The sequence below is a fragment of the Puccinia triticina genome, chromosome 3A (assembly GCF_026914185.1).
Source record: "Puccinia triticina chromosome 3A, complete sequence".
Classification (NCBI taxonomy): domain Eukaryota; kingdom Fungi; phylum Basidiomycota; class Pucciniomycetes; order Pucciniales; family Pucciniaceae; genus Puccinia; species Puccinia triticina.
In genome coordinates, this window is record NC_070560.1 from 2,938,757 (window position 1) to 2,960,033 (window position 21,277).

General features: G+C 45.4%; 3 protein-coding genes across 3 annotated transcripts; 1 reads left to right on the forward strand and 2 right to left on the reverse strand.

Annotated features, from left to right (window-relative positions):
* Window positions 1–4,892: 4,892 nt before the first annotated feature.
* PtA15_3A348 (uncharacterized protein) lies at window positions 4,893–5,402 on the reverse strand (the record flags this gene model as incomplete). The annotated part of the gene is made up of 2 exons (XM_053167307.1): window positions 4,893–5,219; window positions 5,304–5,402. The coding sequence occupies 2 exons, from the start codon at window positions 5,400–5,402 to the stop codon at window positions 4,893–4,895; spliced, it is 426 nt and encodes a 141-aa protein (XP_053018537.1).
* Window positions 5,403–7,718: 2,316 nt separating this feature from the next.
* Window positions 7,719–19,641, forward strand: PtA15_3A349 (uncharacterized protein; the record flags this gene model as incomplete). The annotated part of the gene is made up of 4 exons (XM_053167308.1): window positions 7,719–7,810; window positions 19,253–19,339; window positions 19,406–19,474; window positions 19,566–19,641. The coding sequence occupies 4 exons, from the start codon at window positions 7,719–7,721 to the stop codon at window positions 19,639–19,641; spliced, it is 324 nt and encodes a 107-aa protein (XP_053018538.1).
* A 767-nt stretch (window positions 19,642–20,408) lies between these two features.
* Window positions 20,409–20,947, reverse strand: PtA15_3A350 (uncharacterized protein; the record flags this gene model as incomplete). The annotated part of the gene is made up of 4 exons (XM_053167310.1): window positions 20,409–20,416; window positions 20,499–20,710; window positions 20,781–20,814; window positions 20,905–20,947. 4 exons carry the CDS (start codon window positions 20,945–20,947, stop codon window positions 20,409–20,411), a joined length of 297 nt encoding a protein of 98 aa, XP_053018539.1.
* Between the last annotated feature and the right edge of the window lie 330 nt (window positions 20,948–21,277).

Below are 21,277 nucleotides of genomic sequence, written 5' to 3' on the forward strand. Positions count from 1 at the left end.
CTATTGCTAGACTACTACTGCTAAACTACCATATGTGAATGGGGAAAAAAGAATTTATGGTGGGGAGAAGAGCTCCTTTTATATTGAAGAGTGAGGGATTTTAGCTCCAGGGAAACATGTGTGAGGGAATTTAGCTGCAGGGGATCTCAGTTGCACAGCATATGTACACCTGTACTGCACAGCCACACAAACAATGAGGGAATTATGCTGCAGTGACACTCTTTGTACACCTTATCTGCCTGCATATATTGCACTGCCTGATTTCATGTGCTGCTATGTACCCAAGCCACCTTCCATATGCTTCAGAATGTGTTGCTATGTAACCAAGCCACCTTCCATGCACTCTGCACCCAACTAGAATACTCCTCCTTTCCAGCATTTGGGGGTCAAACTTCAAAGCCTCTCTCTGGTCCTCCTTCCTTCCTCCTCCCTGGTCCTTGTGTCCACGCTGTGTATTCTTCCATACAATCTGCTTTGGCTACCAAAGGGTGTATGTATGTAAATGTTGTAACTGTTGTGTAAGATTATCTCCTCCTCTTGTAATGGGTTCCACCTGTATGCAACTGTACTATCACAATACCTTTGCATATGTCCTTTTTGGCATTGCAACAGGCACAGCACACCACAACGGGCCTGGTGGGCCTGGAGCAGGCTTGAGCGGGCCTTGAGTGGGCCTGAGACGGGCCTGAGATGGGCCTGCCTCAAATGCACATTGGATCAGCATTAAAGGATTTTTCTCTTGCCCTGGGAGCTGCTGGGGCTTTTGATGGGCCCAAAATCTCAACATGGGCTTTTGGTGGTCTGGAAGTATCAACCTGGGCCACTGAATAGCCCATGGGCCTTTGAATTCCCAGAAATCCCACCATGGGCCCCCACATAGCTAATGGGCTCTGAAACACAACAAGGATGAGCCTGGGTTTTAACCACCCCCTGGCAAACCAGAAGCCATTGGTCATGCTAGAAAGAAATTCCCAAATCAGATTGATCTTGCTTTTGATTCAGACAGCAACTATGGGAATGCAGATGAAGAAATCACACCAACCAGAGGTCCTGATCCCAATGACATTGACCCCAATCAAGAGAAAGTGGCTAGTTTGATACACTCAAGCACCATGAAGCTTCATGAACTTATTGAGAAGGTGTGATTTCTTATCATTTTCAAACTTATAACTTCATTGCATGTACATCTCCAAAATTGAATCAAGAAACTGAGGTCTATTTGAATTTCTTCAAAAGCTTGATTTAGTTATTAAACAGATCACTTGCTCGGCAGCAAAGCGCTCAAAATTTGATCTCACTGCTCAAAAGCTGGGAATAAATGTGGCACCTTTAATTGCAGGATATGGCATCCGGTGGAATATTTGCTGTCAGAGTTACCAAAAAGCTATTTAGGCCCGTGATATGATTGACCACTTGCTCAAAGACAATCAGATGGACAAAGTATCAGACATTTTTGGTGATGCACACTTCCTCCCAAAAGATTGGAAGGAACTGGACAGTCTCAACCGCAAGCTTGAGGTCAGTTTTTGCATCGCGCAACATTGAGGTGTTGTCTTTCTAAAATTATTAATACATTGGTTTTTTTGTGTAGGTTTTTGTTAAACTTACTTTGGAAATGGAAGGGAACTCTTCCACAGGTGCACACGTCCTACCAAAGTACTTGGAGCTGAAAGAATCTCTTGATGATAAGATTAAGATCAGCAAATCTCAGGAGAGCAATTCGCTCTACCCTGGTCCCTATTTATCAAGCAATGTTCACTTGTGTGAACAAGTGCTTGGACAAAGCCATGGAATGTTATACTCTGATAATAGCTACAATAATGCATCCCTGCTACAGGATGCATCTCTTTTAGCTAGCTTTTTGTTCAGAAAGTCCTGAGGTAGCCCAATGTCTCAAGCTTCTTCAAGTCAAATTTAAAATTGCCAAGAAAAAAAACAAATCAATCAGACCAGTGGATACCTCTGCAGAGGTCCTTGCCAGCCCTTGATTGAATCTGTCTCAGCCAAAAAACTCACTCAGGGCCCTTCTGGCCTTGAGGATGGCCAAAACCACGCCAAGTCCTCAGGCGCAAGAGATTGAATCCTACCTTTCAGCCAAGCTATCCTTCAAGGATGGTGAAACAGATCACAAGAGCACACCTTTGAAATGGTGGAAGTTAATTCACATCTTGTTATTTTTCACCATGTGTGCTCCAAAATTGACAACATTCAAACTGTTTAGGCTAATCATGCCACTTACCCAACACTTGCAATCTTGGCATGTGCCTATCTAGGATTGACTGCAAGCTCATGTGCAGTAGAGCCATTATTCTCTGCAGTGGCCAATGTGTGTAGCAGCAACCGTGGTTGCCTCATCCCCTCAACCATGGCTCACTGTGTCAGTAGCCTCATGTGGCTCCGGGAGGAAGTACCACTGACAGGCAATTCTGCAGCAGCCAGGGAAGCTTTCAATTAATTAATTCCCCCCAAAAAATAGCCACACATCCATTTTCACTTCTTAATTAATCACTGTTGGTTAGGAAAGTCTTTTCTTTATCAACTTTTTCTATAAAGAAATGGGGATGAGGCATTAGCTCCCATCTGTTTAGTTCAGAGTTAGAGTGATGGCTGCTCACTTTTGCTTCTGGATGATATTCTTTCTCTTAGTGACTGAGGACTAGGATTCTCCTCAAGTCTGATCTTGCTGCTTGCTGGTGTTGGACCTGCATTTACAAAAAGATGTAATCAGTTTTACAGCCCTGCGGCACTGGTTTGGACTGTGAAAAAAAGGTTTGCTTTGCTTACTATTTTCGACAGCTGTTTGAGATCCTGACCTCCTTCTCAATTCATGAGATTGAAGACAGTAACCTAGGCATGTACTGATAATTAGGATGACTCGTCTCTATTGTAGACTGGTACAGATCAGTCATTGGGAGGAGAAAACCCTCTCAATTACAGGTCTGTCAGGGTAATTGATAGGATTCATACCTCTCAATGAAGGGTACAGACCAGTCTTTTAGAGAAATCAACCCTCTCAATTACTGGTCTTTCCCCTCATCAAAAGGGTAGGGTACTCAAGCTGGTCATTGAGGGGATTGAGTCCTATCAATGACTGGTCTATACCCATCATCCAGAGTGATGGATCCTCTCAATGATCAGCACTTACTGGTTGTTGAGGCTGTTTCTGCCCAACAAACAGTCTTTGTATGGATGTATTGATGTGCTGCCCTTGATGGCCAGTCTGTGCCAACCATCAGGGGGGGGGGGGGGGGGGTGCAGCAGGGTGCACTCCAAGTTTTTTTGGAGTGTGCATCTGCACACTCTAATTAGGGTGTTCAAATTTGACTTGCATAAAATCATAACACCATAAAATCATAAAATTCTAAGCTGAAAAAATATGTTGCACCCAAGCACTCAAATTAGAGCAACATTTCTAAAATGGTACATATGAAATTATCACTTGAAAGTTTTATGATTTTATGATTTTATGCATTGAAAATTTTATGATTTCAACTTTGAACACCCTTAATATTTCTTGGAGTGAAAATAGTTCACTGCAAAAACTACATCTTTTTGGAGTGAACTATTTTCACTACAAGAATTGCTGGAGTTCACACCTTTTTTGGTGGGCACAGGGAAACTTATTGGGGTGCAAAAAGGCCCACCCAAATAGCTGAGTTAGAGCCCTGTTGCCATTGGGAAATTCAATTAGGGGTTTTCAAAGTTGAAATCATAAAATCAAAACACTTCTGAGTGATCATGTTTTAGGTACCATTTCACAATTCTTGATCTGTTTTGAGTGTTTGGCTGGCTGTTTTTTTCATCTGAGAATTTTATGATTTTATGGAGGTATGCAGGTCAGCTTTGAACACCCCTATTACTGCAAGAAAAACTTGCTCCAAGAAGCTCCTGTCTAACAGCTGTTGTAGTGTTGGCCAAGGACTTAACAGTTTTATTTTGAAGTCACTGTGCAGTATGCACAGTCAATCAAAACTTGGTGAACAGCAACCTTTCACCAAGGCTTGTTGTGTTTGCACAAGCTTTTCTTGCAGTGTGTTGTAATTTTACAGCACTTCACATAAAATTTACATAATGGAGGACTTCCTGTCGATCTGGAAAGTCAGATCTGAGCCACCAGATATCAAATTTCGCAGGGAAATCTGGGTCCCCGAAGATCCCCGAAGTGATCCAGAGTTCCAGATTCCAGATTTCCCTGCGAAATCTGAAATTCCAGATCTGTTCAAAAGTGACAGGAAGTCCTCCAATTTTGAGCTAGTTCAGAATACTCAAAAACACTCATCTCATGATGTGAGGATGGTTTGTGAATCAACCTATCAAAATTATAATTGATGTTCCTAATGTGAACAGGGGGTGGAGCGGAGGGGCACATCATGAAGCACTCAACCCCCTGAAATCATGGATGGAGAAGGTTCAAGTTTTTGCACAAGATGATTGTTGAATTACCTGCAAACAGATTCGTCCCCTGGATTCGACATCTGTTTCTCTCGGAATACGGTAAAAGGAGCCTGAGGGATAGTGAATGCTGGCATTTTTCCATTCCGGACCTACCATTTCCCAGAGCAGCCAACGTCCGCGCTCGTTATTGGAGTTGATTGAGCAGAGAGAGAGAGAGACCTTGCATGGCGGGTCAAGATTCGAACCGCAGACGATCACCCTGGCCTTCGGACGAGGTGAGCTGGCAGAGGAAGTATTATAAACCCTCGATTGCGGATTGCGTTTGTGAGCATTATCAAAGTCGGTTAACTGTTGTCCGCCTCTGCGAGATCCCTGGGATTGTGAGTGGCGAGACCGAGTTTAGCTTGGCCGTTTGAGCCCGGTTCGTCTCTCTCCAACGCGGACCTGGCGTGATCCGCCGGAGTATGAGTTATGCACGGTTACCATCGAAGTTGAGGTTAATAGACGATTGGGATATGTGAGGCCATCGTATTCTTGAACCTCAGTGGGTCCCTGAAGTCGGTCTGACAATGTTTTAACTGATGAAAATCCTGCACAACATCGCGTTCAAGTGGAAGATCGAGTTTCTGGTCGTTTGAGGTTTGGCGGGGACCAAAGAGTGATTTGAGGCAAGGCGGATACGATTTGATCATGTACCATGAATCGGCTGAGGATCTTCCGAAATGGTCTGACACCGAACTGGTTATCACCCAGGCCGACGATGTGTAAGAGATCACTTGGAGAGCTTGAGCTGACAGGGGTTTCTGAGAGTCGATGATGGCCGGCTATGGAATAGAACGATCTCAGTTGGGCCCAGTTCGAGTTCTTCAATCATTGCGCTGTGCAGCCATTTCCGCCATCGTTTTCACTTTGATTTGACCGGCAGAGGGTTTGAGCTGATGGTCTTGGCTGGAGCTGAGGGAAGCCGTCTGACTCGTGCTCCTAGCCGATGGGCTAATATCGGACATCGAGTGCTGGCCATCTTCTTTGGCTCCCACACGACGGCGGCCGATTGAGGACGAAGATCAGAGATACCGGGGCGGGGAATCAGAGCGAATCCGGCCGAAGGGTAAGTGCGGGTTCTTCTGGTGATACTGGCGAAGTGCTGGGTCGGAGTGGGAGAGAAAGAGGGAAGCTGGAGGGAGAGATGCAAGTTCCTGAAAATACAACAGCGGACACACCTTTGGCTTTTGGCGAGGACAGCCACTCAGGTGCGCGCCTCTTCAATCGACCCATTCTTGAAAACATCGACGCGCTGCCCATCTTGGGCCTCACTCCATCACAGCTCTGGCTCCATCCGGCCAAAGATAGCTCGAAGCTGGTCACAATCGCAGCAGGGCAAAAAGCAGTGGGTATTTACTTCGTAGCAACAAACAATCGAAAGACAAGGGATCAGGAAAGGAACCGCCCTGGACGCCGATGGATGGAGCCTCCACGGGCCACCACCAAGTCGATGCCGCACCGCCGGGATTCAAATGAGGCTCGGCAAATGCGTCGTGCCGGCTCAAGCCTTCAGCCTTGACATCATCAGTCCGGGAAAGCGTCAATCGGAACTCCAAGCAAAAAGAAAAGCAACCGACAATCAGCTGGAAGTCAAACTGGAAGCGTGAAACAGAAAGCCGCGAAGATTGACCTACATGTCTCAATATCCAACGCCGATCCAGAACGATTGGAGCACGACCAAAAGATTGAAATGTGTTTCCACAGAAGGAAATATCTTCGTTCTTCACCCATTCACGAGGACCGACACTCTAAAGAGTCTGGTGAACATGTAGCACGTTCCCAGTCAATAGTGCGATCGCTCGATAGGATGATCTAGCTGGTGGTCCCCAGGAGGCAAGACCACACAACTCGGAATGCAGCCAGAGCCGCCTACAACAAGATCATACATACGTATTCTACTTACAACATAGCTGCCCTTCGCTATATGGATGCGTTCGGCTTTCGATTATATAGGGCTTTATCGTTATATATGAATCGAGTAGCTCCGAGTCATGCCTCCTATATTCGGCATATGATTGACTCGGAGTGCTATACCTGCACAAGCCAGAACGCTACAAAAGTTTGGAATAACTGGAATAGCCAAAATATCCAGGCTGATTGGAGATGGAAAAGACATAGCATTTTGATGATGTGCAGCATGTGCAATCGCCAAAAAGGCACTTCGCTTAGTTAGTTTGTTTGATTGTTGGCATGTGCTCGTAAGAAATGCACTTCGTATAATTGTACGCTTTCGATGGTGCAGTACATGGGTTCGTAAGAAAGGTACTTCGTATCATTTATAAACTCTTTCGAGCATTTCGTATTGCGGAGATATGTATCCTGGTTTGTCTGGGGAAGCCTAGGCGTCCATCAGTTGGCCATGAAGCAAAAAACACCAAGCTTCGGGACAGGCCAACCCCAATGAGGCGGCCACGGTACAACGAATGTAACCCGTCAGGCAGGAAGGGGCCTTTGGAAAGAGGAACGGAAGATATCGCGAGCAAAACCGAGCATCGAGACAGGGAAGTAGGAACGCTCATCTCCGCAGGAATCGAGCTGATATACCAGCACCTGACTTGAGAGATGAGAAAGAATGTCATAAGCGACGGTAGTCGCGGAGTGAGAGAGACGCAGGGAGTGGGGGTAGGTGAACCCGCGTCTGACTGAGCGCCACTTCTTTCGTACTCTTCTTGCCTGTCCTTTTTGCACTCAGCTTCTAAATGGGCGGCAGGGTCAATGTTGTTGGTGTCGGTGACCTCATCTCGAGATGACGGAAGGGGAGTGAACTCGGTCAGAGTAACGAGATCGAAATGCAGACGAGGAAGAAGCAGGAACATCGACGAACGACAAGAGAAATAAATCGAAGTGAAAAATATAAAGGAAAAGAAAAAAATGGTAATGATGCAAGACACGATAAACCGTGATGCTTCAAAAGAAACGTGAGCAAGAATAGATGGATGAACCATCCCTATCCTTGATGCTCTACATGCGTGCGTACCCGCTCGGGATCGGTGGGACCATGGGACAGGCATCCCATCAGCTTTGGGTTGATGGGGTGGTTCATGGTGTGGATGAGGCCGTTCATCAGGTGGGTGAGCCTGTTCATCAGGTGGATGAGCCTGTTCATCAGGTGGATGAGCCTGTTCAGAGAGTATGAATCCTTCGTCGGCAAAGGATCCGGATGCCCAAGTATGAAAGACTGGGAATTGGTCAAAGAAAATAGCCCAAGGGGGAGTCTAATCAGGACGGCGACAATATATGAGTCGGGTCACTGACTCTGCGAATTGCAGAGGCGGAAAGAAATGTCTGGAGAGTTGCAAAGAAAGCAGAAAAAGAACGACGCTGAAGGTAAAGAGAATTGCGAGCGTCAAGGTCTTGGCGATGGAATGAAGAAGTAAGAGTCGGATGGATACCCCATTGTTGAAGCTGTACTGCGAGATATTGCAAAAGGTCTGGAGAGTCGCGCGATTGAGGAAAGCAGAAGAAGAACGACACTGAAGGTAAAGAGAATCGCAAGACTTGGGTCTTGACAATAGAATGAAGGAGTAAAAGTCCAATGGATACCCCATCGTTATCGCTGTACTATGAGATATTGCATAGCCTTGGACTCAAAGCCGGGACAGAACCTAGACAAGACTCCAAAAATTGGTTGGCCGTCTTCATCGAAGGTGACAAAAGTCAATGCAGTCTACTTGGGCGTAGCCCAAATGAGCTCCCATCTCGAGCCAGCTGAGGATGAAGAGAAGGTCTGGAGAGTCTGACGGATTGAAGAAGTCAATAAGTGAAATAGGACTCTCAGTCTCGATGGGCGAACAGAAAAGTGCAGACGGTTCTTGTGGATCGGAGGAAGTGGGAACTGATGGGGAAAAAGGGAGAACTGGGCGGGCCTTTTAAGTCATTTCAGGCGCCCCAAAAAAACTTCCCTGGTCCCCAAAACCACGACTGAGGCGACAACTTCGACGCTTTGTTCGGGGCAGACAAAAAAAAGGGGTTGTTGTTTGGTTGCTGGTCGAGAGTGGTTTCTACTTGAGCCCTACAGTGTATAATAATGGTCCGCGAGACAAATGTTCCTTATTTCTACTTTGTTTTTGAACTAGTCGCTACTGTAGCCTACACTGAAGCCCGGGCCCCTGATACTCACGAAGATTATTAAAGCCGCCTCTTCCTGCGGCCCACCGCTATTTGTAAAGCCGATGGACATAGATCATTCGACTGGCGACACACAGCGCGATGAAGCAAACAATTGGGGACTAATCAAAGATTGAGGGCACGGATCCCAACCAATTGGAGTTCTCCATTCGGCGGTGTAATGGACTGTTTCTGCCGTCACCAGCCATCTACTGGCGATGCCCTGCCATCGTGGCATGATAGTTTATTAGGCGCCTGGATTCGACTGAGCTTAGAAGCAAAGCTAGAGGTATGTATCTATCCTACATGGCTTAGAATCCTGAGTCCACAAGAATATCGTCAACCCGATTCCATTCTTTACATCCAAACACCTGGTAAAACTATGAACAGCTGGAGCATTCCAGCTGAAAGCTTCTCAGGGAGAGCTTTTTTCTGTTTGCGTTGTTCGCCTGTACCAACGTGAGCTTCAGCACAAGACATGGGCGAGTGTACAAATTTGGCAGTTACGTCTGGTTTGGTCAGCACTTCCGAAAACAATACGGTTAAGCTGAGAGCTACCACCTGAAGCTACGACTCATGGGTTCGCGTAGAGCCAACCAGAAAATCACAAGACTCTAGTATATGTAGAGCGACGAGTAAAAAAATAGTTATCTAAGCTTTCGGCTCATTCACTTGTACCACCCACAAAGACAAATAAACCGCCTGTAACCTGCATCAATTAGTTATCAATGAAAACAGGATTTTGCTGAACATTAGTCTGGACAGGAACAATAAAAGATTTGTTTGCTTCCTTTTCGGCACTTGCTGCCGCGACAATGTATCCATTGTCTGATTTGCTCTGCGGCGCTATGAAACTCAGCGCAGGAAGCGCGTTGGTGCTCGAAAAGCGCCGTACTGCAGGGAAATCCCGCTTTTTATTTCACAGAGAACAAGGTGCAAAAAGCGCAGACATGGCGCAATGTTTTCATTAAAACTCAGAGGATATAAACAAATAAAAACATACAAACAAAGGAGAATGGGAAAAAAAAGCCTACGGACCGGTTTGGCATTTCAAGATGAGCACAGTGGCAGGGACCGTTTTCTTTTTCTTTGTTTCATTTGCGGGGGGAAGGCATGGCGGAAATCTCAGGGGGGTTGCAACCCATACAACCCCCTTCGCAGTGGGCCGCTTTGCGACAAGCCAAATGCTGCACGCCCGCACGGAGGCTGGGAATTGTGTTAAGGTCAATGCAGCGCATTGGTTTACGTTTGCGCTTTTTCTGCGCGCTTTTGGAACATAACTCTTGAACTTTGGCGATCTGGGAGGAAATTCGGTGTACCATTCTTAGCGATAGCGGTAGACGCTACCATTCCCGTTCCGCTAGCTGTGACTGTTGCTCAAAGCTAGCTGGTAGGGGTAGGAGACGGTTTCTTTCCCTTCTTTTTTCATCCTCACTTCCCCTTGATAAGAGATCTCCAGGGGAGAGGAAAATATTTTAAGCTTTCTCCTCTAACCAGGTGCCCCGCCCTGTATCAACCAACGCGATCAGAATCCGAAGGGCGGGGGAAAGGTAACTGGTATTGAAATTTTCTTGTTGAGCTACTTGAGAGAGGAGACAGATGGTTAGCTGGGGTATTTCATATTTTGCGTGATGTTTGTTGAGTTGGAGGTTTTACCTTACTGAAAACTAGGTGTGACCCTTTCTCTCTGCAGCATCTACAGAAAACATGTGTTACCAAGCCAGGCCCAGCTATGCACCACTTTAAAACTTAAAATTGTTTGCATAAACCTCTTTCTGAGTCTGGAAAGGGATGTAGAGCAACACTGCAACAGCTCTGCGGCTCGCAGCGGGTCTGGGTCTGTTTTGCTACATAGCGCTTTTAACAATGGGGGCCCCGCCGAGCTGTTTGCGGATTGCTCTCATAGATAAAATTGTCGGATTTCAGGGAGTTTTTCTCGGCGGCCTGCAGCAGTCTTTTGCTGCGCTGAGCACTGAAACAGCGGAAACCCACTGCGCTAAGCGCTGAAAAAGGGCAATTTTATGGCTGAAATCACTTTTTTTCTTTTGAATGCGCTGAGCGCTGAAACGGCGCATGAACACTGCGCTGACTCCTGAGCGCTGAAATGCGGCAAATTCCACAGATATAGCTGGTTAGGAACTAATCCGGGGATCAAGAGGGGCTTTTTTGAAGGCTGTAATCATGGAGCAGTGGCGCTCTGGGCTATGAACACTTTTTGCAGCGAAAAGTTGTTAAAAGTGAAGAAAAGTGCCACCAAAGGTCCAACCACACCGCACGCTGCGCTGCGCAAAGTTCGATTTATTGCTGCGCTGGCGCAGAAAACAGCGTTTAAACACTACTGATATCGCTTATCAGCGCGAAAAAAAGCGGATAGCCGCAGCACGCGCTATTATAATTAGCCACTTTTTTCAGGGCAGCACAGTGGTTTTGGTGTTGGTATGAGGATGCCTCTGCATTGCCTTGGTAACCAGGGACTAAACAGGCCCACCAATCTCAAATTGGAAGGTTTAATAAATTGATAGTGGAGTATATCAAAGCATAATCAATGCTGCAAAAAAGTAAAAATGGTAACACACTTGTAAGGTAACATTAGAGTCACTACAAGAAAAACTCACATAAATGGTAAAAGTTGAAATGTCAGATACTTCTGTGTAACAGCAGTTGTAGCTCCAATCGGTCAGCCTGTAAAAATGGTAGATAGATTACTTTTTGTAACGGTTATAATTTAAGAACTCAATAAAAGTAATACACTTTTTGAATAAAGAAAAACAATTGTTAGAACTGGTTTTGTAGAAGGATAGATAACAATAATGAAAAAATACCTCAAAGATATGAATCAATGCAAAAAAAAAAAATCTTGATACAATAGCAACGACGACAATGTAAGACACAAGGATTATCACGACGAAACAGCCTAGCAAAAAAATGTAACAATGTCAATATTTTACGGACTTAGAGCATTTCCACCGCGGGCGGTATTTTCGGGGCGCTAAAATTTGATCTCTGGCAGTGCGCAGCCAGTTTTAGCGCCCCAAACTGCTGCGGCATACACCGCGAGAGTCTGTAAAAAGTCATGAAAGGCATGCGTCGCCCCCGGTCCACTCCCCCGTCAAATCCACCCAGTTATCGAAGGGAGTTCTCTTGTTGATGATCAGAACAAAGCGGGTCGTTCCGGTCATTGTGCGGAGTATATACCCCTCTCAATAACTGGAACAAACCAGCCATCGAGGGGAGTAAATATGTACCTCCCTCGATGAGGTCGGAACAATCCGGGTTGTTCCGGTCATCGTGGGGAGTATATACTCCCCTCGATAATTGGAACAAACCGGCCAACTCCCCTCGATGATCAGAACAGACCAGTTTGTTCCGGTCATCATGGGGAGTATCCTCTTGATGACCGAAAGGAACCGGACATCAAGGGGAGTATGTACTCCTCTCGATGACCGGAGGAACCGGCCATCAAAGGGAGTATGTACTCCTCTCAATGACTGGAAGGAACCGGCCATCGAGGGGAGAATGTACTCCTCTCGATGAACAGAACAAACGGGCCATTGAGGGGAGTACCTCTTGATGGCCGGCCTGCCTTGGCCTGTGAAGGGATTGTACATTTGGGGGTGTGAGCTGTAGTTTCACAAGGAGTTTGGTGTGTGAAAGGGAGTTGAGATGGGGATGAATGAGTCCCTAGTGAGTCCCTCGGAGTCCCTACATGTAGGGACTCAAGGTCGATATTTAGGGACGGCCGTAAATTTTCAACACAAATAGCGCCCGCGGTGGGTCGGGTTGAGGCGGTAAACTCCTGAAATTTCCAACTAGGGCCCCAATTTAGGGCCCGCGGTGGAAATGCTCTTACTTCGCGCACTGCGAGAAACTCTTCGCGCACTGTGGGGGTCGTCGTCTCGACGTCCCGCCCCCAGTGCGCGCTTTCGCCACGGCTCTTTGCGCACTGTGCATTCCCCCAAAAAAACGGCTTGCATTTCTTGAGATATTTTTTGATGAATCAATAGAATGACTTTTTATAATCCCCCTAAAAAATAATCAAGTCATTTAGGGGTCTCCTTGAGCCTAGAGAAAATTGACATGAAAAAATCATATTTTAATGCGGCAGGGACCTGTAATACCGCTTCCTGTGCCCCAGTAGCCCCAAAAATTTCACAGTATCATGGTACATGTGCAGATTCATGACCTGATAATTTTCAGAATTTTCACCAGCTTTCCTTCAGCCCAAATAGGTATTGCGTTTATTATTTTGCGTATATGTATAACTTTTTTGTTACACACACCAAAGGCACAAAATTTTGAGAGCACAGGGAAATATGCTTCAAATTAATTCCCTGAAATTCCTAGCAATAGTGTGTCATTATAAAATGAGATATAAGGGGTGCGCAGCAGGCTTAGTAGGAAAATTACTGCTAGCTGTATAGCTTTTTTGATACACACCCAAACAGTCCCAAAATTTCAGAAATGTTTTCATTGTGGATATTCTCCGCGCCATAAATTCCTTGGCAATAGTGTGTCATGATAACATGAGATATAAGGGGTGCGCGGCGGGCTTAGTAGGAAAATGGCTGCTACATGTATAGATTTTTTGTTACACGCTGAAACAGTCTGAAATTTTCAGGAATGTTTCAATTTTGCATCTTCTCCGCGCTACAAAGCTCTTAGCAATAGTGTGTCATTAAAACATGAGATAAGTTAGCAGTCATTTTCCTACTAAGCCCGCCGCACTACATCTCATGTTATCATGACACACTATTGCCAAGAAATTTATGGCGCGGAGAATATCCACAATAAAAACATTTCTGAAATTTTGGGACTGTTTGGGTGTGTAACACAAAATCTATACAGTTAGCAGTAATTTTCCTACTAAGCCTGCCGTGCACCCCTTATATCTCTGGGAAAAATTATGAAAATTATCACGTCATGAGTTTGCACATGTGCCATGATACTGTGAAATTTTTGGGGCTACTGGGGCACAGGAAGCGATATTACAGGTCCCTGCCGCGTTAAAATATGATTTTTTCATGTCAATTTTCTCTAGGCTCAAGGAGACCCCTAAATGACTTGATTATCTTCCAGGGGGATCATAAAAAGTCATTCTATTGATTCATCAAAAAATATCTCAAGAAATGCAAGCCGTTTTTTCGGCGGAAAATGCAGTGCGCGAAGAGCCGTGGCAGAAGCGCGCACTGGGGGCTGGACGTCGAGACGACGACCCCCACAGTGCGCGAAGAGTTTTCCGCAGTGCGCGAAGTAAGTCCGTAATTTTAATATGTATAACTTGTTTGTTCCACGTACTAGAGGCATAAAAATTCGAAAGCACAGAGATTTATGCATAAATTGTACCCCCTGAATTTCTTAGCAATAGTCTGTCATCAGAACATGAGATATAAAGGGTGCGCATAGGGCTTAGTAGGAAAATGACCGCCAACCATATAACTTTTTTGTTACACACCCAAACAGTCCAAAAATTTCAGGAAACTTTCCATGATGCATATATCTGGTGCTATCAAATTATTAGCAATAGTGTGCCATTGTAGAATGACATATAAGGGGTGCGCGGAGGGCTTAGTAGGAAAATGACTTCCAACCTTATATCTCTTTTTTACATACCCAAACAGTCTAAAAATTCCAGGAAACTTTCAATGTAGCATATTAGGCTTGCTATGAAATTCTGAGCCATGGGGTGTAAACAAAATAGGATATATAAGGTGTGCGCGGATAAAGCCCGCTGCGCACACCCCATATCTCCTATTTTTATCACATCAAGTTGCTAAGAATCTCATATCACAAATGATATGATAAATGAAAGATTTCCTGAAATTCTTGGACTGTTTGGGTGTGTAACAAAAAAGTTATATGGTTGGTGGTCATTTTCCTACTGAGCCCTCCGCGCACCCCTTATACGTCATTCTACAATGGCACACTATTGCTAATAATTTGATAGCACAAAATATATGCATCATGAAAAGTTTCCTGAAATTTTTGGACTGTTCGGGTGTGTAACAAAAAATTTATGTGGTTGGCGGTCATTTTCCTACTAAGCCCTACGTGCACCCTTTATATCTCATGTTCTGATGACAAACTATTGCTAAGAAATTCAGGGGGTGCAATTTATGCATAAATCTCTGTGCTCTCAAATTTTGATGTCTCTAGTACGTGGAACAAACAAGTTATACATATTAAAAATAATAAAAAATAATACAAAAAATTAGCACAACAACTCCCAAAAAAAAATTGTTTTGGGTCAACGACTCCCAAAATGCCCGTACCCCAAAAAAAGGGCTAGGTCGACGTCGAGCGCTGGTCGAAAAATAGTCGCGCGGACGTATGGGAGTTGTTTTCCCAAAAGTTGGGAGTAATGTCAATATTTTAATGTATGATGTTAACAATATATGAGGTAACTAAATAGACTACCTGCCCAGAAGCTCAATCTAGCTCCTCCTAGATGTCAGAGATTAACAAAGGTTGAGATTTTACGTTTGATTTAATTGATTTGGTTACAAAGAAGAATAACCTTTGAGTTTGTTGATCAATTATCAATTGACGATTGTAGAGATTTGATTTGAGAAGAAAGAAAAGGGGAGAGAATTTTATTGGCAAGAAGTGATGGTTGTTGGTTGGAAGAAACCAAGTCTGAATTCCGAGTCGATTGACAAAGCCTGAGCATTGCATGCACCCTGGATTTATGCATCACCACACGCATAACCCAAACCATCAATGTACCCTACGGGTGCACCCAGACGGGGCCCAATTGTGGGGCCAGGGAAACGGTTTTTCACCTCATGAACTTTTGCTCAAAGGCTAAAAGCCTTAGGGTGGCTCTTTGGAAACATTTGTGACTTCGGCGGGTCCGCTTCAGGGTGGAATGACTTGATTTGATTCTTGGAAACTGGAAGGCTGAAGTGGCCTTGGCAAGATTCCTTCAAGACTCAAGACGTTTCTTGGATCACTTTCCCAAATAACATTTTCTCCAACACATCTTGTTTTTGGTCTCCTTTCTTTTCCTTTTTGTTCTTTGCCTATCCTCAGTTCCCCTCCACCCTTATAACACTAGGATCATTTGTAGTTGTGTTAGATTTATCATGTGTTTCATCATTTCACAAGATTGTTACTTAGATTCATAGTGTGCAATGCCAAACGGCCAAATTACACTTCAAAAAAAAAAGACGGTGATCTGACGTTGGATAAAACCTGTCCAACCTACCGGGGATCAAGCGGCGATCCAACGTTGGGAGGAAAAGTGATGGACAGGTTGGCCTGACCCTGACTTCAGCATTGAGGGTCGGATTGACCCCGACATCTTCCCCGGGGTCGGATCTAGCTTAACTAAGCCTCTCAAACAGAGGGTCCGGGGGACCCTGCCCGGAGGGCTCTCCGTAGGAGAGGCTTATGCATAATGTCTGAAAGCTGGCAGACAAGGGAAGGATTTTCAACCCTAAAAACACAAAAACAGAATTTAAAAATCAATAACACATGAACAGTGTCAGCCTACGTGATGCCAAGGATATTATCCTTCTAGCTACACGTGGTGCAAAGCAAAAGATTAGAGTTATAAAACTCTAAGACAAGGTTATAAGGGTTAATTCCAACGTAATTGTTGGGAATTATGGCGTAAGAATAAGGCAATTTGGGCCAATTTGGGCCAATTTGACGTAATAAAATGAATATAATTAATTTTAAAGAGGGGCCTGATAAATCAGGGGTGTTTAATCCCTCTAGAATGAAGAACTGGGGCCTGTAAACAGGGGTGTTTCAAATCCCAGAAAGAAATAGCGGAGAATCTCAAGAGAAGGGGCTTAAACTTACTAGTATAAGACCCTAGGGGCACTTGAGGTTCTTCAGGCGTGAAGTTGGGCAGTTGGCTCAGAAGTGGTAATCTTGAGGGCAGGGTGGTTACTGGACAGCTTCAGGGCGGAAATTGGGGCTAAAAATCACGAAAGTAGGTATTTTACCTGGCAAATCACAGGCTAATGAGGCTGTTGAAGGCGGGTAAAATTCTAATACGTAATGTAAAGCTGGGGAATCTCCTTTTGGGCGGAGAAGGGGCCCTTCTTATAGCCTAGGCAGGCCTCCAGGGGCGCCCAGGGGACATGGGGACACTTGTGGGCGCATTCTGAGGCAATTTGGTTGCGCTAGAAGGCGCTGTGGGTCGTGGAACCTTGGGGCTTGGATACAAGGGTTGCCAAGGACCTTTTACAGAGGTTCTGCGTGATTTTACACATGCCTTACACGTCATGGGGGCTGGTTTGGGGGTTCTGTGACGCTCATTTCCGTGGAAATGTGCCACAGAAGGTACTAGAACTGGCTTCTGTGTACTTGTACACGTGTAAGCAGTGCTTTATACATGTTCTGGGGGCGCTCATTGATTGCTCCAGTTCATTTGATCCCTTCTACACATTTACTACAGTTGTAATTTACGTGTAGTGAGGCTTGGGAGAAGCTGGGGCGCTTTCTAGTGTCTCCTGTGCACGCTGCAAGAGCTCTTTTCAATCTAGAATGTTTTATATTGAATGACGTGGTAATTACATCTTGTTTGGTGATTAATTACATGTGTACAAGTCCTATAACACATGTAATATTGTTATTGGGGCGTATTCTGGCCCATTCTTACTTATTGGTAGCCTGAGCGCTTTGGTTGCGGGCTAGTTTATGCATTATGCATATATGTACACTATGGGCGCGGGCTTGAGCTCTAGGCAACAGAACACGCGGGCTTGGGTGCGCCACGCAACAAATAAAGCTATCTTTTGAACTGTACACAACACCTCAGTTACGTCACTGGAAATGGTTGTAAATATATGTACTTATATATATATGTGCATACAAGTGCATTCACGTGGGGCGTGATGCACTTGCTTAAACTTTGACGTTAGTTTACACAAGGAAGGGGTAATAATTAAGGGTATGTGTAAGTGAGGTACCCTAGGTTATTTTACCAGTAGAATAAGAATCTTCTATAATATTTCACATATTAGTTACATAAAGCTGAGTAATTAATTATTTATATATGTATTTAATGTTTTTGCGTAGTTTTACATATGTAAGAGTAATAATGTCTCTTTCATATGTAACACTACTTTTTATGGTTTTGTTTGTATTATTTCTATGTCACGGTGGCTCTGCCATAGTAGCCAGCTGACAAACAGAGAAATCTGAGTAGACAGTTCTCTCAGCAGTACTGATGCGCACCCTTGCCCAATTTTTTGAGGCATAAAATCCAAAACTGATTGAAGGAACCTGTTTTGAAGGTCAAAGGAATCCTGAAGGATATTCCATTGCTCTGAAGATCCAATGTTGGATTTTCTGATAATATGCACAATTGAATATCCTATCTGCAACAATTGAGTGGCTACAGGTGTAGGATCTGCACATATCTGCAGGATTGTGAATCCAATATCCACAAGGCATGATGGTTGTAATTCCTTGGTTTACATTTCTTTGTGTTTTTGTGTTTTTAAAAGATTAGTACAAGGAAAACGGTTGGGATTGAGGAGATGAGACCAGCACCATTTGAAAGCTGAGGTTCTGAAGTATATTTTGGCTCTGGGACAGGTCCGCAGGAGCTGAGGGGGAGGCTGGGTGATGCTAAGTATTTTTCCTCCAGCCATTCATGATTTCTTTCTCAGCCAAATTTTTGACTTTGTGCACAAGTCCCTCCCTGCGGGAGGGGCCGCTTCGCGGCCAGCCTCAGCGAGCCTCCCACCAGGGGGGATTTGTGTCAAGTTAGGGGTCAGATCAACCCTGACGTCAGGATTTTTTCCTCCCCAAGCAGAAGCCAACGGGCCAGTCGGGCTGACCCCGACGGCAGGGTGGGCCCCTGCTGAGATGGCCGGGTAAAAACAGGGCATGCTTGGAGTCCAACCCATAACCCCGGCCCGCCCCGCGGCAAGGCCGACTGCGCCTGAGAGGACCTCTCCGCCGGCTGCACTATTGTGCCATTACCCATGGGCCATCATGGTAAGTTTGAAAGTATGTTAGCATAAATCCCAAAGATCACCTCCCATCGGAGGAAGTCCCTGAGTGAAATTTTAGACAAGTCAGCAAGCCATCTTTTTTTTTCTTGGTGTGGATGCTATGTAGATGCTCTTGTGCATCTTGTGGTGTAGGTTGAGGACCACTTTTTTTGAGTGGTTTCTTGAGGTCCGACTGGACAAAAACCGGTCGGATTGACTGGCCCGATAGCCTTGTCAGACAAGTCGGCTTTTTTCCTTTGATAGCCAACTGCCTGACAAAGTTTCGGGCAAGCTGACGCTCCTGCCCCAGCCATCGGGACTGTCGGCTTGATCCATGCGGCGAGCCGACCATGCTGACCGGGGCATCGGCACAGTCGGGCTGCCCTTCCTGTCGGGAAGGGCAGTCCGGCGTCTATTCGGCTTCGTCGGACAGGTCAGTCTGACCTTGTCAGACAGGTCGGCATTTTTACTTAAAAGTCCGACAGGAAGGGCAGTCCGGCGTCTATTTGGCTTCGTCGGACAGGTCGGTCCGACCTGCTGAAAAGTTAGACGTCAGCTCAGCCGGGCCGACCTGAATTTGACGTTGGGGGCAATTTGACGTCGGCCACCTTTTACAAGTGGAGCCGTGGTGTACGGGTTTAAAACCGGACACAGCCTTTCTCTCACCACGCATATGAACTTAACTTCCAACGAAACCATTTTTCATCCGCGGTACTGATAATGATTTGACTTCATGGTTTGCTTTTCTGATTCAGACTCAGGCGAGACGACGACGGTGGGCAATACGACTCAAACGGTGGGGAGGGTGGCCGGGGTAACCCTGCTAACAGCTTCTGCTCTCCGTAAGTTGGTGCCTTTTGCAAGTGACATTTTAACGAGCATTCATGAAATACGACTTACTTACACAGATACCATGCCTATGTTCAATTGATTGAACCCTTGGCCAAGCGGGCTTGCATTCGATGTTGTCAGAATCCGTAAGTCATGTTGTCAATCCTCAGCATTGTTCACTCTAGTTCTAACTTAAGACCGCTTTTACAATTATAACTTTCTGCCTCAAAAATAAAGCTTCGAATGCGATCTTTCAAACGATGTTCGTGGCTGCCCGGTCGTCATTCCGGGGAAATACTTCACTTGTGCTTGATCGTGAGTTTTTGTTTTCCGTCAATCAGTTTTCATCTATTCTTCTCTCGCGCGCTCGATTAGCTTTTCCTTTCCACCTGTCTGTGTTCATCTGATTTTCTATTGCAAGCGTAATATATGACATCCAGTTGATTGTCCGATTGACTCAACTGCAAATAACATGATCCCCACAGAAACAATCAACAAAATTATTGCGTAACTACTTGATTTATTTCAATTCCTTGGACTTTATGACGCCACCTGACGCCACAGAGAAAAATGAAATCTAATCGGACGTGTGTTGTTAAACGTGCGATGGAGCAATCGAAATTTAATCTACCCATAATGGTAGTTCAATTGACGAGATCGACTCGGACCCTGAAGCAACTATAGGATGAATGCTGGCATTCAAACGACATAGCGCACACCTCACACCAAGTTTCCGGTTGACCTTGTTCTCATCGAGCGTGCGGAGAGGTGACGCCACCGTCAACCCAGTTTGATTTCCCAATTTTCACGGATATACCAAAGAACAGGACACCCAGCAAAAATGTGCGCGCCGTAGAAATGCACAAATATATCCACATCGAACGTGATTTTAATAGTAAGCACAGTATAGTCGCTTCAGCATGAAGCTTTGCGCTCAAACAGCAAGGACGGAACATATGATTTCTGGGAAACTTGATTGCAGGATGAAGTAAAATAGGGTGAAAATAATGACAGGTTGTTACTTAGATATAAGCAACGGTTTTATTCCGTGCAGTAGATCAACTGTGACAGCTTCTATGTCTAAAATCCTGGATTGATTGGTTTGAGGTAGTATAAAGAAGGGCGCGTCAGTGACATCAGAAAAGATGATGGCAAAAGATGCGTACTAACCGTAGTATGGGTATCCACCGTATGGATAGCCGCCACCATAGGGACCGTAGGGATAGCCGCCGTAAAAGTTTCCGTAAGGGCCGCCACCATATGGAAAGAGCTGTCCAGCGGCCCCAGCGGCCTGACCGGCATGAGCTGCTTGTCCGGCTGGAGCTGCTTGGCCGGCAGGAGCGGCTTGACCGGCTGGAGCAGCTTGGCCGGCACCAGCGGCACTGCAGCACATAATTCACAAACGGTGTTGATTCAGAAATTGCGTTGCACTAGATTGCGGGCGTGGCTTACCCTTTGTTTGCATCGGCTTCGGCAGCGAAGGCACCTGGAATGGGAATGAAAGGCGTCGGAAACAATTGCCTCTCAGTCAAGTCTCTCGTCATAGTTACAGAGGTACGGGAAACAGGTAGCTTACCGCTTGCAAAGGCAAGGGAAGCAATACAAATGGTGAACTTCATTTTGCGATAGGTTCGAAAGTTAAATAGAAAGGGCCGGATAAGTTACTGTTTTGACAGGTTCGACTCGGTTGTGGTGAGGAATGGCGGTTGCAGTTGCGTCGTTGGAAATTTTCGTGGGAGGTACTTGGATAAAGATGAAGAGGAAATCGGGCCATCACTTATATAGACCACTTTCCTTCCTGCTCAGTCGTGGTGATCGGGATAGCAGCGGATACAGTCACCAAAAACTTCAACGTGTCACCGTGTCGGAAAGCCGGTGGACTATACTGATTCTGCGCGCGATTGCGCCGGCCAGTGGGCTGGATAAGGAAGAGATTACTGCTAAAAAGC